At 51.2% G+C, this 17,592-nt stretch overlaps 1 protein-coding gene and 1 long non-coding RNA gene across 5 annotated transcripts in view; both read right to left on the bottom strand.

The window, feature by feature from the left end:
- Positions 1 to 451: 451 nt before the first annotated feature.
- On the bottom strand, positions 452 to 2,307 carry KCNF1 (potassium voltage-gated channel modifier subfamily F member 1). The gene has a single exon (XM_038560583.1). It carries the CDS (start codon positions 2,281 to 2,283, stop codon positions 781 to 783), a length of 1,503 nt encoding a protein of 500 aa, XP_038416511.1. The 5' UTR covers positions 2,284 to 2,307; the 3' UTR covers positions 452 to 780.
- Positions 2,308 to 5,295: 2,988 nt separating this feature from the next.
- Positions 5,296 to 17,592, bottom strand: part of LOC111090490 — a 54,096-nt gene continuing 41,799 nt past the window's right edge. For 3 of the 4 annotated variants that reach the window (XR_005372085.1, XR_005372083.1, XR_005372082.1), the window contains one exon: positions 5,296 to 6,311. This is a non-coding gene — a long non-coding RNA (uncharacterized LOC111090490). The remainder of the gene's footprint in view (positions 6,312 to 17,592) is intronic. The other variant, XR_005372084.1, reaches the window with a different exon arrangement.

The following is a 17,592-nucleotide window of genomic DNA, read 5'->3' as shown; positions in this document are numbered from 1 at the left end:
GCTTTGGGGTCTTCACACCTGGGACTGAATCCCTGCTCTGTGTGGTCTTGGGCCTCAGTTTCTTCACCTGTCTAATGGGGATACCCATTTAGCAGGGCTGCTGAAAAGACCGGAAAGAAGTTGAGAAAAGGGCCTCCCACAGGTGATAAATAAGTGGTAACCACGCCACTTGGCGCTTCTAGCTCTGTGAACTCTTCCCCTCCTGGGAGCAAGCTTTTCCTCAGAAGGAAAACAGAAGGCGGGAGTCGCCAGCACAGAGCCTCCTGGAATGTGGCAAGGCTCCCCGCGCAGAGCCCTGCGTATGAACCCTTTAATTAGCTCTCAACTAAAAATAGCCCCCCGGGGCTGCACACCTACCTCCTGGCCTAGCACAGGGCATGCCTGAGCTGTGCCTGAGGGGTGGGGGGTAGGGGACAGCCAGCCTGTGACAGAACCTACGACACAGGTGGGATGAACAGAGCAGGAGGCTTTATTGAAAGAGATACAGAACCGGGCGAGGGCTCCTGCCATCAAGCCAGACCATGGCCTCCATCCCCCCCGACCCCCACGCTGCCCGGGACTCTCGGACACCCCTCTGTCCCCACCGGCTCCTGAGAGCTGGCAACATAAAGGGGTCTTACCCAGCCTCACCAGAGGTGCCCCAGGGGGCCTTCAGAGAGTTCTGTTCAGGAGACGGTGGAGGGGACAAAGGACAGCCCCTCCCAGGAAGTCAACCGACAGGCCCGTCACACCATCCGTCCCGTCCACTGGCCGAGTCTGTCCGAGCCCGGAGGACCCTCGTCACTTGCAACTCTGGAGCCGGGTCCTATGATGTTTCTCCTCGGTCAGGAGAGGGATGAAGGTGTCGCTGTGGGAGAGCTTCAGCCGGCTGCTCCAGCTCGGCCCCTCCTCCCCCACGGGCTCGGGCGGGAGGCTGTCCAGGTCACTGCGGGAGCACCCCACCTTGCCCTCGCCCCCGCTGCTCGAGGTGAGCTCCATCAGCTCCAGCTCGTGCTTGGCGGCCGTCTCCAGGACCCGCTGCTTGTTGTAGTACCTGACGAAGTTGTTGATGATGGGGTGGATGGGCAGGGCGATGGCAATGACCCCACACAGGAAGCTGATGGCCGCGTTGAGCTTGCCCAGGGTGGTCTTGGGGTAGATGTCCCCGTAGCCCACGGTGGTCATGGTGATGATGGCCCACCAGAAAGACTGGGGGATGCTCTTAAACAGGGTCTCGGGGTGGCTCTGCTCCATGGTGTAGCCCAGCGCCGAGAAGACGAAGATGCCCACCGCCAGGTACATGAGCAGCAGCCCCAGCTCCTTGAAGCTGCGCTTGAGGGCGTAGGTGAGGGTCTGCAGGCCCGAGGAGTGGCGCGCCAGCTTGAAGATGCGGGCGATGCGCATGATGCGCAGGGCTTGCACCGCCTGCTGCACGTTGGTCAGCTCCATCATGCGCGCGCCCAGGTGCGTGAGCGTGAGGCTCACGTAGAAGGGGAGGATGGCCAGCACGTCCACGATGTTCATGAAGGACAGCGCGAAGTGCAGCTTGTTGGGCGAGGAGAAGAGGCGCAGCAGGTACTCCAGCGTGAACCAGCCGATGCACGCCGTCTCCACGTTCTCCAGCGTCGGGTGCTCCACGCGGTTGCCGTCGGCGTCCAGGACCTGCAGCTCCGGGATGGTGCCCATGCACATGACCACCGACGAGATGAGGATGAGCAGGAAGGACAGCACGGCCACCACCCGCGCCGGGCACGACGACTCGGGCTTCTCCAGGAACTTCCAGACGCACTTCTGGCAGCGGCGCCAGCGGCCCTCGGCCGAGTCCACGCCCAGGTCGTCGAGGATGAGCTGCACGCGGCGCGCGATCTCCTCCAGCTCCTCGCGCTTCTCGCTCAGGTGGCTCTTGCAGCAGTCGTCCAGGAACTTGAGGTCCACCTTCCAGAAGTCCATCTCGTTCTTGAAGCAGATGGGACAGATGCCCTTCTTCATGTGGACCTCCCCGAAGTAGTACACCTCGATGACACACTTGAAGGCGTCCGGGTCCCTGTCGAAGTAGAATTCGCGCTTCCCGGGGTCGTAGTCGTCGCACAGGGAGAAGATGGTGTCGTAGCCCCCCGCCAGGCAGCCCATGAGCTCGGCCAGCCGGGTCTCGGGGTACTGGCTGAGCAGGTCCCCGTACAGCACCTGCCGCACGCCCCCCACGTTGACCACGATCTCGATGTCGTCGCCGGCCCGGGAGCCCCGGCTGCCCCGGCTGCCCCGGCTGCCCGGCTCCGGGAGGCTGCGCTCCCCCGCCGCGTCCATGCTCCCGGCGAGCGCCCGCTCAGCCTCGGCTCCGCGCCCCGCCGCCGCCGCCCCCGCCGCCGCCGCCGCCGCCGCGGGTCCGGAGGGTCCGGGGGGCCCGGGGGGCCCGGGGGGTCCCGGGGGGCCCGGCCGCGCGCCGCCCTCGGGGGAGCCGGCCCCGCGCCCGCCTGCCTGGAGGGGTCACAGCGGGCGGCAGGCGGCTGGGGCGCGCCGCGGGGGGGGCATGCACCCGGCGCCGGGGCTCCTGCGGCCGGGCATGCGGGCGCCTCCGGGGCGCGCCGGCGGGGGGCTCTCGCGGCCGCCGGCCTCGCCCTGGGCGCTCACCCCGCTCCCGGCCGGCGCCGCCCGCCGCGTGGGCTCGGCCTCCGGCACGCCCGGGGCGGCGGGGCGCGGGGGGGGGGGGGGGCCGGGGGGCGGCGGTCCTCCGCCCCGGGGCGCGCGGGCAGCGGCTGGCAGGTCCCCGGGGCGCGCGGGACGAGCCCCGGAGCTGCCGGACCCACGCCGCCCGCCGAGGCGCGCGGAGAGCGAACTTGGGCTGCCTGCGCCCGAGCCGTTTCCAAACACAATAGGAATTCCAGCCTGACGTCAAGAGCTTTTCCAACTGTACCCTCTTCTGGTGAAATTCTGCAAGGCACGCGCCGCAGCCGCGGGGAACGGGTTAACCCTTGGGCGGGCCGGCCCCGCCGCCGCCGCCGCCGCCGCCCCCCCCCCCCCCCCCGCCCCGGGCGCAGGGCCCACGGGGCCCAGGAGCTCAGGCTGCGAAGTTGCTCGCCCCGCCGCGGAGACGGGACCGCTGCCTGTTGCTCGGCAGGCACGCGAGCCCCAGGGAGCCCCTTCCGAGGCTGCTCCGCCTGCGCGCCCGCCCCCCTCGTCCCAGACTCCCCCAGATCCCGCCCGCCGGGTCCTCCCGGCTCCCTGCGCCCCCCAGCGCTGCGGGCTGTGGGCGGCGCTGCTCCGCCTTGGCCCCAGGGCGCGCAGCGAGCACACCCGATCCAGCCCCTGTAGGAGGGAAGGGACTCGCCCAAGGTCGCACGGTGCCGGGGACGCAGAGCCCGGTCTGGCCACCACTGAGTCCCCGGAGCTCCCTGCGGTCCTGGCCGACTGATCCACGCCCCGTTAGCAGGTTGAAATTCCGCCTCCAAGTCCTCGCTGCCCACCACTCCCCATTTCTCCGCAGCCCACCGCCACTGCCACTAGCCTCCAGAACCTTCGCATCCCCGGGCTCCTGCCTACCCCCCACCCCCATTCCCCATTCTGTCGATGGCCCTTCCCACACCCTCCCCTCTCTTCTGGGCTTGTGGCCACAGCTGTCTTTCAGCCACTCATAAGCCTGTACCATTGCAATAGCTTGCAGCATGATCTACGCTGCAAATTATTGAGCATCATCTGTGACCTGGAGACTATGTTTTTTAAAAAAAATATTCTAGGGGCACCCTGGGTGGCTCAGTTGGTCAAGCGTTTGCCTTCAGCTCAAGTCATGATCCCAGGGTCCCGGGATCCAGACCAACGTTGGGCTCCCTGCTTGGTTGGGAGCCTGCTTCTCCCTCTCCCTCTGCTGCTCCCCCTGCTTGTGCACTTGTTCTCTTTCTCTCTCTCTCTCTCTCTCTCTCTCTCTCTCTCAAATAAATAATACCTTTAAAAAGTATTTGAGAGGTAGGGGTGACCAGGCAAGTACAGAGGATTTTTAGGGCAGTGAAACTACTCTGATGATATCGTAATGGTGGATACATGTACATTTGTCAAACCCACAGAATGTACAGCAGCAAGACTGAACACCAATGTAAACTATGGACTCTGGGCAATAATGCTGTGCCGCTGTAGGTTCATCACTTGTGACAAATGTGCCACCTGGCGCAGGATATAGATAGTGGGGGAAGCTGAGCATGTGCCGAGCAAGGTGTATGCAAGAACTCTCTGTACTTTCTGCTCAATTTTGCTGTGACCTTAAAACTGCTCCGAAAAATAAAGTCTATTAAAAATGTATGCTGTAGACTCACCATCAGGGAAATGCAAATCAGAACCACTACAACGTATCACCTCCCACCTGTCCAAATGGCTAAGATCAAAACCACAAGAAACAGCAAGCGTTGGTGAGGATGTGGAGAAAAAGGAAGCCCCGTGCACTATTGGCGGGAATGCAAAGTGGTGTAGCCACTGTGAAAAACAGTGTAGAAGGTCCTCAAAAAATTAAAACTAGAACTATCATCTGATCCAGTAATTCTACTACTAAGTATTTGCCCAAAGAAAACAGAAACACAAACTTTAAAAAAGATACACACACCCCTATGGGTAAAGCAGTGTTGATAACCATAGCCAAATTATGGAAGCAGCCTGAGTGTCCATTGACTGATGAATGGATAAAGAAGATGTGGTATATCTATACAATGGAATATTATTCAGCCATAAAAAAGAATCAAATCTTGCCATTCGCAACAACATGGATGGAGGTAGAGAGTAAGTGAAAAACCATGTGACTTCACTCATGTGTAGGATTTAAGAAACAAAACAAATGAACAAAGAGAAAAAAGAGATCAACAAAAAAACAGGCTCCTAACTATAGAGAACAAACTGATGGTTACCAGAGAGGAGGCGGATGGGGAGATGGGGGAAATAGGAGATGGATAAAAGGACACTTTCCTTAATGAGCGCTGAGTGATGTACAGAATTGTCAAATCACTATATTGTATGCCAAAAACTAACAGAACACCAGTTATGTTAACTATACCGGAGCTAAAATTTACACACACACACACACACATGCACATTCTGTAGGCTGGGATTTTTAATCTTAAATTTCTATCCATGAATGGATCATGAAATCAGTCTGCTGGGCACTCGTCTTTTTCTTTAATGAGCTGGTATAAAAATGAACGTACGAGAATACCTCACGCAAAATGAGTCTTGTTTGGTGAAATTTCTTTTTACAAATTTATTTCCTTTCCATTTAAAAATCAGCCTGCAACCTGTTACTACAGAGTAAGAAATTGAAATTCAGAAAGGTTGAGTAATAATAATATTTATTTTAAGCGTGCCATGAGCCAAGTACTTTCTGAGCGCTTTGCACTTTGCTCATTTAACTCCCATATGCGACTCTCCGAAGGAATAAGGTGTCAGGTAATCCATCAAGATCACTCAGCCGGCAGGTGCAAAGTTGGGGGTCGGAACCCCCACAGCCTGTCACAGCCCACACGCCTCACTTCGCATGTTCTGGTCATACAACTGGTAATGATGGAGCTGAGATGTGATGTGAGGCCTGCCTGGTGCAAGGGCTAAATTTCTGTACCATGTGTGTAATACAGCACCCTCCCTTCTACACACACCCCGTATCTGTGTTCCAATCCCGACTCATATTCCTGCCTTTCTCGGTTGCTCCCTAGTTAACCTCCGGGTTATGTTCAAATTGCATCTTGGTGGAAGCTTAATGGGCTTTAGAGCAGCCCTTTATTTATTCAAATATTTATCGAGCTCCAATGGAAAGCTCACACACACACTCTCTGCCCTGGGTGTGGGAGCTGGGTTCATGCTCTAGTAGAAAATATGTTTTTTGAAGCTAATAATTAATTTGCAGTAATCGGTATAGCTGAGAGATATGCGGAAGGAGTGGTGGTTCTTGAATTTCCCCTACAGGGGGCGTGGATGGGACCCCCAAAATCTTGGGAAGAGGTTGGAAGAGAAAGAGGCTGCATTTGCTTAGGGCCTTTGCCTGACTTAGGTGGGCATGTGGGGTGTGTGACGGTGATCCCCCCAGGCAGGTAGAGGGCCCCCAGCCACCTCCCAGAGTGGTCTCTAGGTTCAAGGCGCTGCCAGAATACAGGTGTTTCCAGATACCTGGCCAACCCTGCAGGGCTGCAGACTCAGCACTCTGGAAGAGCCTGGGCTGGATTTGGCCCCTGAGGTCTGAGGCCCTCCCCTGGCATGCCTGTCTCACCTGGGAGGGAGTGGTCTGTGCAGAGGAAGACCTGTCTTTTGGAGGTGGGCTGGTACTGATGGATGAAGCTGGAAACAGACCACACAGAGCCACGCAGATTCTGTAAGGAATTTGGACAAAAGTCAGTTTTTCGGAGCTCAGGTCACCATTCAATAGTTGATTAGTAATGCAATTAATTTACTACCAACCAGCATTTTTATTGAGATAGTATAGAAAACATCGGAGTACATCAACATGGTAAAAAAAAAAAAACAAAACAAAAACGGGAGTACAGGATACAGTATAGAGTAGAGAAAATGTTTCCCAGCAGCCCACGGCAGAGCAGGTGTCCACTGACCGCAGGTGCATGAGAGAGAGACAAATCACAGGTCAGGGCCAGGGAGGAGGACCCCTCCTGGAGGCACTGAAGCCATCTGAAGCCAGAACTTAGAAGTGGGCCCCCAAACCCTGCCCTGTGGGGAGCGGTCCCAGGATCTGAGAGAGGAGAGCAGAAGGCTTCATGCACTCACCCCTCCACACCAGCAAACCCCATGCCCCAGCCTCTTAGCCTCTTTCCCAAAGGCTCACAAGCTTCAGAGCCTTGGCTGCCAACAGGCCTGAACACAGAATCCTCTCCCTTGCCACCCCTCCAAGCTTCATGCACCCACCACCCCCCGAGGGCCCTCTCTACCCACCTGGCCTGAGAAGCACTCACAGGTCATGTTTGTGGATTCCTCCCCTCTGGGTACTTTCTCCAGGTCTGTACCACCACCTCCACCAGGGGCTGAATTGTGTCCCCCTGCCCCTCAAACTCATATGTTGAAACCTTAACCCCCAATGTGACTGTATTTAGAGATGGGGCCATTCAGGGTATAATTAGGGTCAAAAACATGATCTAATAGGATTCCTGTCCTTTTAGGAAAAGATACCAGAGTCCTCCCTCCCTCTGCACACACACACAGAGGAAAACGAGGCAAAGACGGAGCACAAAGGTGGCCATCAGCAAGCCAGGAAGGGAGTCCTCACCAGAAACGGAAACAGGACGTTCATCTTGGACTTCCAGCTGCCAGAAGGGTTTTGTTACAGCAGCACAAGCAGACTAAGGCACGCTTCCTCCTCTCTCACACCTGACATGTCTTCCCTAGACCTCCCCCATCTCCACAGCTCCAGGCACAGATTCTTCCTCATTGAATCTCTAGACCCTGTCTGAATTTTTGTGGAGGGTTAGACTGGAAGGCCATAGGTTAAAAAAAAAAAAAAGTTCTGTAGGCTGTCTTCTCATCAAGGGTCACTGATGTGTAGAAACTTGAGCAGGAGGCTAGATCCATCAAGAATTTCCTGAAGTATCAAACCAGGGGAAAAAGTCTGGACTTTTTGGCTAAAAATAGAAAGTGTCATGCTGTGGTATATTCAGTCCTGCATTTGACTTCTATTAGAATTGTACATTTCATGATATTGGGGGGATGGGGCACACAAAACCTTCCATTAGGCCCAAGAAGCAGCGGCAGCAATTTTGACTCACGCAGGCTTTTCATTTAAATAGGGATGGAGAAAAAAAAACCCACAGCCTATTTAGACATTATGAGGAGTGATTGTTTGAACCGTAGCTTTCTTTATTAAATATGTATTTTTTTTATTTGTTGAACAATAACATTTTGGGCTATGGAATGCTCCATTTCCACGGCGCTAATTAAAACCAGCACATGTGTATCTAAGTGATTTGTCTAGACAACGAATGATGCAAGCTGTAATCTACTCCTTTTTTATGGAATAATCAGTTCTGCTCAGTTAAAATTTCTTTGTGTTTTGCTGAATCTAATAATACCTTTCATTAGGATTTACTTCTGTACTCTACTGGAAATTTACATTTCATTATTGGCTGCGTACCTATCAGTGCAGCAAGCTACCCCTGGGGCCCGAAGAATTGATTGACCAGAAGCCTCCTGACTCCTCCTGTCTGAATAAAGTGTCCCTGGGAGTCCAGGGCAGGAGGTCGGCTGAGTGGGAGGGCTGTTGGATCAAGAACAGGGGTAGCGGAGAGAATGATGTAAACCATCAGGAAATGTCAGTTTTGCCTTGGCTCCTGAGCTGTTTTTTTTTTTTTTTCTTTTCTATGCCTTGGTTTTTTCATCTGCAAAATGGAACTAGTGACCTTTCCTTCCTAAGTGCAAGACTTTATAAGGAACAAGTAAAACAATGGGTGTGAACAGGCTTTATGAACTGAAAGATGCTTAACATGTGAAGGCAAAGGGGGGAAGAAGGTGGGGACTTGGACTTCTTGGATGCCGGTCCCGCTGTGGGCATGTGCCTTTGCGCCCACACACGTCCGCCTCCCTGGCTCCATTCACTGTGACTCATCCGGCTCAGGTCGAGAGTGGGAGGACTGTGCACATGACAAGTCCAGCTCACGTCCCAGATATGTATGAAGATGTCAGAGATGCTGGATGAGTACAGCTGCCCTAGAGGCTGGCAGGTAGTACCCCCTCTGGGCCTGAGATTCAGTTGCTTTGACTTTCTTAAAAGAAAAAGTACATTTAGAAGACAGACGATGGGAGGACTCTCAAGCTTCAGTCCCCACCAGTTCAGAGTAGAGCATTCACCAGAAGAGGGATGGACGCTGTTTGCTTTTGAACTTGCTTTTCAAGTACACTGAGAGTATAAAAGAAGATAATTCTTTTTTTAAAAAAAAAAAAGATGCATTTATTTATTTTAGAGAAAAATAGAAAGCACAGGAGGGGGTAGGAGAGGCAGAGGGGGAGAGGGGAGGGGAGAGGGCAAAGGTGAATCCCAAGCAGTCTCCCTACTGAGTGCAAAGCTGAACATGGGCTCAATCCCATGACCCATGAGATCAAAACTTTAGCTGAAATCACTGGTTAGAAGCTTAACCACCCAGGCACCCTGAAAACTCTTTTAAAAACAAGTCCCTCAGCATTTTCCTTTTCTTTAATTACAAAATTAGCGTACACATATGATAAAAAATTGAAAAATGGGGAACCCCATATTTGCATTCCCCAACTTCCTATTCCCCCCAGAGGTCAGTGTTATATATACCATATTAGTTTTCTGTTCCTGTGTAATGAATTATCACAAACTAAGTAATTTAAAGTGACACACATGTATTATCTTATAGTTTCCATGAGTGTTGCTGAGACTTAGCGAGGTCCTCTGCTCCAGGTCTCCCAAGGCTGCAAAATGTTAGCTGGAGCTGGGAACTAGTCTGAGGCTCAGGTCCCTCTTCCCTGCTTATGTGACGAACTTCCTTGCAACTATAGGACTCATGGAGGCTTAATCTTCTTTGAGCCCAGGGTCAGAACCTTTCTGATCTCAGTGAAGACCTAACTCCTCTTTCAAGAGGCTTACCTCGTTAGGCCAGGCCCACCCAGAAGAATCTCCCTTTAATTAACTCAAACATACACTATTACATTATTATTTACATTAGCACCCCTCCCAAGAAAAACTTAGCTATAAATCTGACAAAATTTAAACAAGTTCTGTATGAGGAAAACTATAAAACTCTGAACTAAATATATGGAAAGTTATCCCATATTCATGGATAGGAAGATTCATTTTGTCAAGATGTCAGTTCTTCAAACTGGACCTATAAATTCGATGCAATCCCAATAAAAATCCCAGCAAGTTATTTTATAGATATTGACAAACTCATTGTAAAGTTTATATGGAGAGTCAAAAGGTTCTCAATAGCCAACTCAATATTGAAGAAGAATAGTCAGAGGACTGACATTACCTGACTTTAAGACTTACTACATCTTTATAGTAAGCTATAGTAATCAAGGCAGTGTGGCTATAGGGAAAAATATCAACGGATACATCAGTGGAATAGAGAGCCCAGTAATAAACCCACATAAACATAGTCATCCGTTCTTTGATAAAAGGGCAAAGGCAATACAAAACAAAGATTAAAAAAATAAAATAAAATAAAAATAAAAATAAAAAACAAAGATTAGTCTTTTCAACAAATGGTGCTGGAACTATTGGAAATCCTCATGTGAAAAAATAAACCTAGACACAAACTTTACAAACTTCACAAAAATTAACTCAAAGTGGATCACAGACCTAACTGTAAAACACAAAACTATAAAACTTCTGGAAGATAATGTTGTAGAAAACCTAGGTGGCCTTGGGTATGGTAGTGCCTTTAAAAATATAACACCAAAAGCACAATCCATGAAAGAAACAACCGATAAACTAAACGTAACTAAAACTAAGACCTTCTGCTCTGAAAAAAACAATGTCAAAAGAATTAGAAGATGAGCCATAGACTGAGAGAAAATATTTGCAAAAAATACATTTGATAAAGGACTGTTATCCAAAATACACCAAGAACTCTTTACGATTCAACCATAAGGGATGCCTGGGTGGCTCAGCAGTTGGGCATCTGCCTTTGGCTCAGGTCCTGACCCATCCTGGGATCGAGTCCCACGTCGGGCTCCCCGCAGGAAGCCTACTTCTCCCTCTGCCTATATCTCTGCTTCTTTCTCTGTGTGTCTCAAGAATAAATAAATAAAATCTTTTAAAAAATAAAACAATAAAACAAAACTCAACCATAAGAAAATTATAACCTGATTTAAATATAGGGTACATGAGAATTTTATACTTTCCACTCAATTTTGCTACTAACTTATAACTGCCCTAAAAAATTAATTTTATTAAAATTTTTAAGTAAGTAATGATTTTAAAGCAAATGCATCTGGATGTGTATGTCTAAGTCCAGGGTCTTCACTGGAGATCATCTGCCATGTAGGAAATCCCATCCCTAGCTCAGCACAGTGGAAAGGAAACTTGAGACAGACAGCCAGCCAGCACCCCCGACACCCTATGGAATTCAGCAAAGGGTCCACCACATATGTGGGCTCAGCGCCTGACATTAATACACCTTCAGAGCCCCTCAGGGTCCCACCCTGTGAAGTGTTTGACAGGTGCTTGTCTCTCCATTCCCCCAACGCCGCATCTGCTCCTGGCCAGACAACGGGAAGGGAGGGGGCATTATGGGTCAGACAAGGAGAGAAAGGGCATGGTGTGGAAAGAGGGAAGTGGTGTAGGCTGAACGAGAGCAGAGTGGGAGGGATAGAGGAAGGGAAGGTCGATGGGAATAAAGAGAGAAAATTCAAGAATGTCTTCTCATGTTTTGAAGAAAATGTCATGTCAGGCAGGACTTGATAATTACTGTCATTTGTGGGATGTTTCCGTGCAAGAGAACCAAATAATTATGATGTCATGAGCTCAGTGCCTTTCCCCCAAGTCAGCATCCAGTCATCAATGTCTATGGTGTAAGTGTCCTTGGGAGCCTCCTGTGCATTAGTCACATCATGGGCTGCACAGTGGAGCCCCGCGGGAAGCAGAAGTTTCTTCCTCATGTAGTTATGACAATCATATAGGACTTCCCAGGTGAACCACTGGACCCTGGGAGGTACCAGGTTTCAAGAAAGCTGGAAGGAAGCAGACCATTTAGGCCAACTTCTCACCCATGGTATCCCTCCTACCAGGCACTCGGTCTCGACTTGGATGCCTCTAGTAATGGGGAGCTCATTCTACGTAGGGAACGGGGAGTGGCACAACATGAAAACTCTCAAAAAGAAACAAGGACTTTTTCTACTTCCTGATGGTGGAGTCATTCCCTACCCCGAGATCATGAAGGCACAATCTTTCCAGACAGGTCAGATCTCTAGTGGAAAACTAAGGTTTGAGTCCCACCTCTGCCATGTAATAGCTGCGTGACCTTGGACAACTCACTTTGCCTTCCTGAGTCTCAGTTGCTTCTTCTACAACTAGAGATAATACTAGACCCACATCAGATGATTATTTTGAGCAGTAAAGGAAGCACATTGTGAACTACGATGTGAAGAGTTGCTATCATTGCAACTATTTTTTATAATATTGGCAGTGAAATGAGACCTAAGTAATCAGATTCAAACTTCTTTGCTTTCCAGTGCCAATATATAAGCAAGCTCTAACGTCCTTGTCTGTAAAAACATGCTAACAGTCAGATGGAAAAAGAAGCAGAAAGAGACTGGGTATGGGGAAGATGCTCACATTCATATTTTGTTCTGGTGCTTTTGTGAATGCACTAACACAGCATTGCTCACTGTGTGCTCCTCTCCAGCTTTCATCTGACTGCTCTGCAGTGTGTAGTAGCCACAGAGTCTGGGTAGGATGACTCCCATCCCAGCTTCAAAGGGATCCCCATCAGTCTGGGCCACTAACATCACCCCCTCGACATGTATATTCCCCTTGCCCCCACTAATGCTCTAGAGAAAGGTGAGTGGCCCAGCCTCAAATGTCTCAAAGTATTTTCCTGGCCATGGGGATGAGGAGTGGACAGGATCTAAGTTGCTGCAATCAAAACATAGCAAAAGATTTTTGTTGGATGGATTGAGGCAAGAGAAGTTCTCTCCCCTTCTGGATATGAACGTGCAAGGATAGTTTTTCTGAAGCTGGTGGCATTCATCTTGCAACTGTGAGAACTGCCAGCCTTCAGATGAAGTGGACAGAGGCAAAGACAGAATGAAGAGACAGACATGAATGTCCTCGTAGCATTAAAACACTAGATCAAACTGATCCTGAAGCCAGAACTAGTCTTGATTTTTCAGTCCAGGGAGTCAGTAGGCTCTTTCATTGCTTAAACCACTTTAGGTTGCAAATTTCAGCATCACCATTACCAAACTTTGTGCAAGGGAATGTAATCATTACATGAAACTTAAAATCTGCAATTCGATGAATGGAAGCTAGCAAGTAGATAGGATTTGGGGTTGATAGTTTGGCATTCTTGGTTTGCAAATGTAAAAATGAATATTTTAACAGTGATCTGTGGTTCCTTGGGATACAGACCATGATTTACCAGGGCGATAGCCCTGGGGTAAGCTTCGAAAGGAACTGTTAGACATTGACATGAGCTGGGTGCTTCTCACAGCTTTCTGCAGGGTCCGCCAACGGGACAAGCCTAGGGTTGAGGGGGAACCACCTGAAAGCAGAAAGCAAGAGAGAAAATGTAACTTTGCTAAGAGAGGATTTCTCTGCCCTTTTTGCAAAATTAGACTGCCATCCTAAAGAGCCAAAGGCCCAGGAATCTGGAGCTTTTCAGAGCTGGAGAGTCGGACTCTCTTAAAAATTCTTCTTAAACTGTTACTAGAAGCAGAAACAGGAGGCAGAAAGCATAGCAGAAGAAAGAATCCAATTGAGTCTGGTGCTTCTTTTTCTTGGACCCATTGGACAGGGCTGGGGACAAAGTATATGTCACTGTCATGGCCACTGGTGAGTGCAGGCAGCCATCCTAATTGTCCACAGCTGATCTTGGAGCAGATTTTACTAGGTGGGATGTGATGGGACATGGGGAGGACTAGATAGGAATGAGCCTGAGCCTGGACAGGCAGAAAATAGAGAAAGCCCACTAGAAGTCTCTAGAAAGACAAGAAAGACTTCAAACAGTAAAATACAGTGGCCAGGAAATAATCCCTGGCCAATTTGCCTACAATCCAGCCCGGGGCTGCCTACGGCAAAGAACACAGCTCTCGCTGATCAAGCTGAAAATTTGGGCTCAGGGTGTTCACCGAGGGCCCCAACGGCCAAAGCGGGATGGAATGCTCAAGCCTGGTGTGAGGGCCAGCATCGAGGTGAATGCTAACTGGGAGAGAAGGCGTGTGGCTGCAAATGGAAGAAGCAAGTGAGCAGATGGTGACCGGAAGGTCAAAGGAAGGACAACATGGGCGGTAGAAAGTGTGGCAGGCGAGAGGTCTGGACAAAGCCCAGCATGAGGACACAGTTGTCCCTTTGATGTGGGCCTGGTGGGGAAGGGGGTGGCCAGAGGAACTACTACCCCTGCAGGGCCACTTGTCCCAGGCTCCACGACCCTGAGGGCTGCAGTGCCCAGAACACAAGACCTTGACCCCCAAGGGAGTGCAGCCCAGTAGAATGAGGGCAGAGTCCTTTCCCTCTGAGCCTGGTCCCGTTAACTGCCTGTCTGCTGGTCTTTCTCCCTGGCCCCCATCCAGTCAGGACCTTAACGAAAACCACTTTCAAGCAAAAAGTATACAGATCTAAAATCCACAAAAGCTTCTGTACATGTCTATAAATTACACCAAATATTTCCAGTCATGTATGCAGGGAAACAGCAGACAGAGCAGATGAATAGAAAGCCCCCCCCAAAAAAACCCATCCTACATATATATACACACACATATATATATATTCCTATGGATGTACTTACAAATAATCTGCATGTTTCCACCTATGAAAAGCCTCAGGCTTCATACAGCATCAGACTCCCACCCCACCCTCCCATGAAAGCATGGTTTGGAGAAGCAGTGAGAAGGGATATTATTTTGGGTTCATGAAGAAAGAAAGGCTGGGACTCAGTTGGTGCTGTCCTCTGTGGAGAGACCCCACCCCCACCCCACCACCCCCCGTCGCAGATTCTGCATGTCCAAAGTCAAGTTCATCCTCACCCCCTCTCCTGGGTCCCTACCTCCCAGTCACCCAGACCAGGCTCTCTGGTTCATCCTCCACTTGCCAAAATGATCTTTGAAAATTGAAGTCTTTGGTGGCACCCCCCACTCTGAAGCCTTCGGTGGCTCTCTGCTGTACCCTGAGTCAAGTTCAAGGCTCTCAGTGTTGCTCTTGAGGCCTCATGGTGCCTTGGCTCCCTAACTGGGTGCAGTTCCTGGCTCCCTGGTCTTTGTCTGCATATCCTTCCTGGCCCCTTCTGCTAGCTGCCCAGCGGATTCCCCTTCAACCTGCAACCCTGAGCCCCATCTCCATAGACCTTTGACTGGTCTCTTAGACATATGGCATCCTCCCAGGTTCCCTAACCCTCTTTGACCTGGGGTGATTATTGATTATACATGTCTGTTTCCTTCTCTAGGCAGTGAGCTATTTGTAGGGCAGATGCCCTCCATTTTGTTGTTGTGTCCTCAGCATCCAGAAGAAGATCTGGAGGATGTTTGAGGAGTGAAGGAAAGGATGGATGGGTGGATGGATGGATGTTGGATGGTGAATGGTGGTGAATGGATGGATAAATGGATGGGTAGGTAGATGGATAGATGGATGGATGATGAATGGTGAATGGATAGATGAATGGATGGGTAGGTGGATGGATGGATGATGGATGAATAGGTGCCAAAGGCTCTGATTTTGAGGGACTTTGCAGATATAAGTGGAAAGTATGGGCATGCCCAGTGGCTCAGAGGTTTAGCACCTGCCTTCGGCCCAGGGCGTGATCCTGGAGACCCGGGATCGAGTCCCGTGTCGGGCTCCCTGCATGGAGCCTGCTTCTCCCTCTGCCTGTGTCTCTGCCTCTCTCTCTCTCTCTCTGTGTGTGTGTCTCTCATGAATGAATAAAAAAAAAATCTTAAAAAAAACCTGTAGAAGTGGAAACTACATAGAAAAGAGAATTCTTTTCTACATGGCATGTGCAAGACATTCCATAATGAAGAACAACACTAGGCTTCTGTAACACACTCTCTTGCAAGGGAATCACCAGGAGGGTAGCATGGGAAATGAACAGGAGGGCAGTAGCCTGGGCAGGCAGAGACCTGCTTCCAAACATGGCTCTTTCATTAAGCAGCCATGTGATCTGGGACAAGTCACAAAACCTCCCTGCAGCTAAGATTTCTCACTGGTAGAGCTAGCTGCCTGAACCAGCATGGTCTTCTTTGCTCTGAAACGCTGATGGTCAAGTGCTCCACACTGGGATAGGTGATGCTTGGGTTTCCAGATGGGGAAGAGTCGTCCTAGCTCCACTTCCATGATCACTGGCTGTGTGGCTCAGTGCCTTGCCCATCCTCTCTGAGCTTCCTTTTCCTCACGTCTAGAATGGAGATGTAACAAGCCCACCTCAGAGAGTCCTGCAGGGGCCGCAGGAGATCATTCTGAAAGGGTCAAGGACATGTGTTGCCCTACAGTTTGCAGGTGGCGGGGGAAGTGCCCATGGGTGCTGGGTGGCCCACGCTCGCCACCTGAGGCTCCCTATATCCATCTGCTCCAATGCTCTCCAAGGCCAAATTTGTGCCAGTATCCTAGGCAAAGTCTGGAAGCAGGGCTGTGGTGTGCCAGTTTGTATTGTGTGTCTAGAACAAAGGCTCCCAGCAGAGGGGCTGAGTGGAAGCTGAAAGCCAGCACAGGAGTGCCCCCCTGGCATAGCCAAGCTCCCCGGGGCGGGGCTGCCTCTGCCTCCAGGATGGAGGACCATTTTTCTCACTTCCAAGCCATGGCCTGCAGGTGTGGCTCCATCCAGGCGATGCCTTCTCCTAATGAGCACACAGACCCTCTCTGGACTGAGTGCCTGAGAGAACTCTCAGAATTCAAATTCATTGCTTCGGAGGGTCACTTAAGTCCCAGGTCTGGGGCCTGAGGCCTCGCCTCCAAAGCCTTCCTAGTGCTGCCCACCCACTGTTGTTCCTCACGGGATATCCCAGATGGGGATAGGGATGACAGCCCTATCCTGTCATCCCTGGCTGGTCCTCCCTGCAGCCAACAGCATGATGATTCACAGACAGCACCCCCCCCCACCCCAGGGTCCCCGGCCTAGCTTGCCTGCACCGCTATCATCACTAACTCGCTCTTTCAACAAGGGCTGGCCAGGGCCATCACCCCTTCCATGTTCGGCATGTCCCACGACAGGGAAGACAGCCTGGGACCACACGGTAGCCTGTTGCGTTCTCTGGGGGCAGCTGCCGAGGAGGGCTCGCTGTGCCAGAGGTCAGTGGGGAGGGACACCTGAGGGAAGATGGAGGGAGAGGCTGTGCTGCCCAGCCCTGTGGGGAGCCCCAGGGTGTATTCAGCCTGCAGACCCGGGCGGGATGGCCAGACTCTGAAGCTCTCCTTGATCAGTCACTGAAAGTGGACAATCCTGGGAACAGTGTGCCCTGGGCCCAAGTCACTCTCCGTAGTGCAGCGGGCCTGGGAGAGAGCGGACAGCTGGAGTCACAGCCCTCGCTGGCAGGGGACCAGAGTGGCGGAGCTCCCGGTCCTCTACAGAGCTGAGGAATTGCCAGGTCCCTGATCTTTTTAAGGAAGATGCATTTCACCCAGCTTTTGAGCCAAATAAGGGCAGCTCTATCATGGCTCTGTCCTCTAGGGCTTTAAAACTCAGGTCTGTGCTTCGATCTAAGGAAAGGCGGGCACGCACTTGGCAGACTGTCCCATGTGACACTGGGTACAGGCCTCAGGGGGGGCTTCAAAGAGTGGGTGGCTTCCATGCACCTGAACTCTCATGAGGAGCCAAAGAGGGGGGCGTGGCAGGTCTGAACCCTCATGTTATGGGCAGTTCACGTTTCCCATGACCCCCGAGATAGCTTCACATTCATGAAATATCCACAGACTAATGACAGGGAGGTGTTAACAACCTGCAAAAGGGTTTCCAGTATAGTTAAGACACTGAGAGACTGAAT

The sequence above is a fragment of the Canis lupus genome, chromosome 17, assembly GCF_011100685.1.
Source record: "Canis lupus familiaris isolate Mischka breed German Shepherd chromosome 17, alternate assembly UU_Cfam_GSD_1.0, whole genome shotgun sequence".
NCBI classification, from domain to species: domain Eukaryota; kingdom Metazoa; phylum Chordata; class Mammalia; order Carnivora; family Canidae; genus Canis; species Canis lupus.
Note: the sequence above shows the minus strand (reverse complement) of the source record. Positions and strands in the feature narration are given on the sequence as shown.

Coding starts and splice junctions, on each gene's coding strand:
- KCNF1 (XM_038560583.1), bottom strand. CDS start 2,283: ATGGACGCGGCGGGGGAGCGCAGCCTCCCGGAGCCGGGCAGCCGGGGC.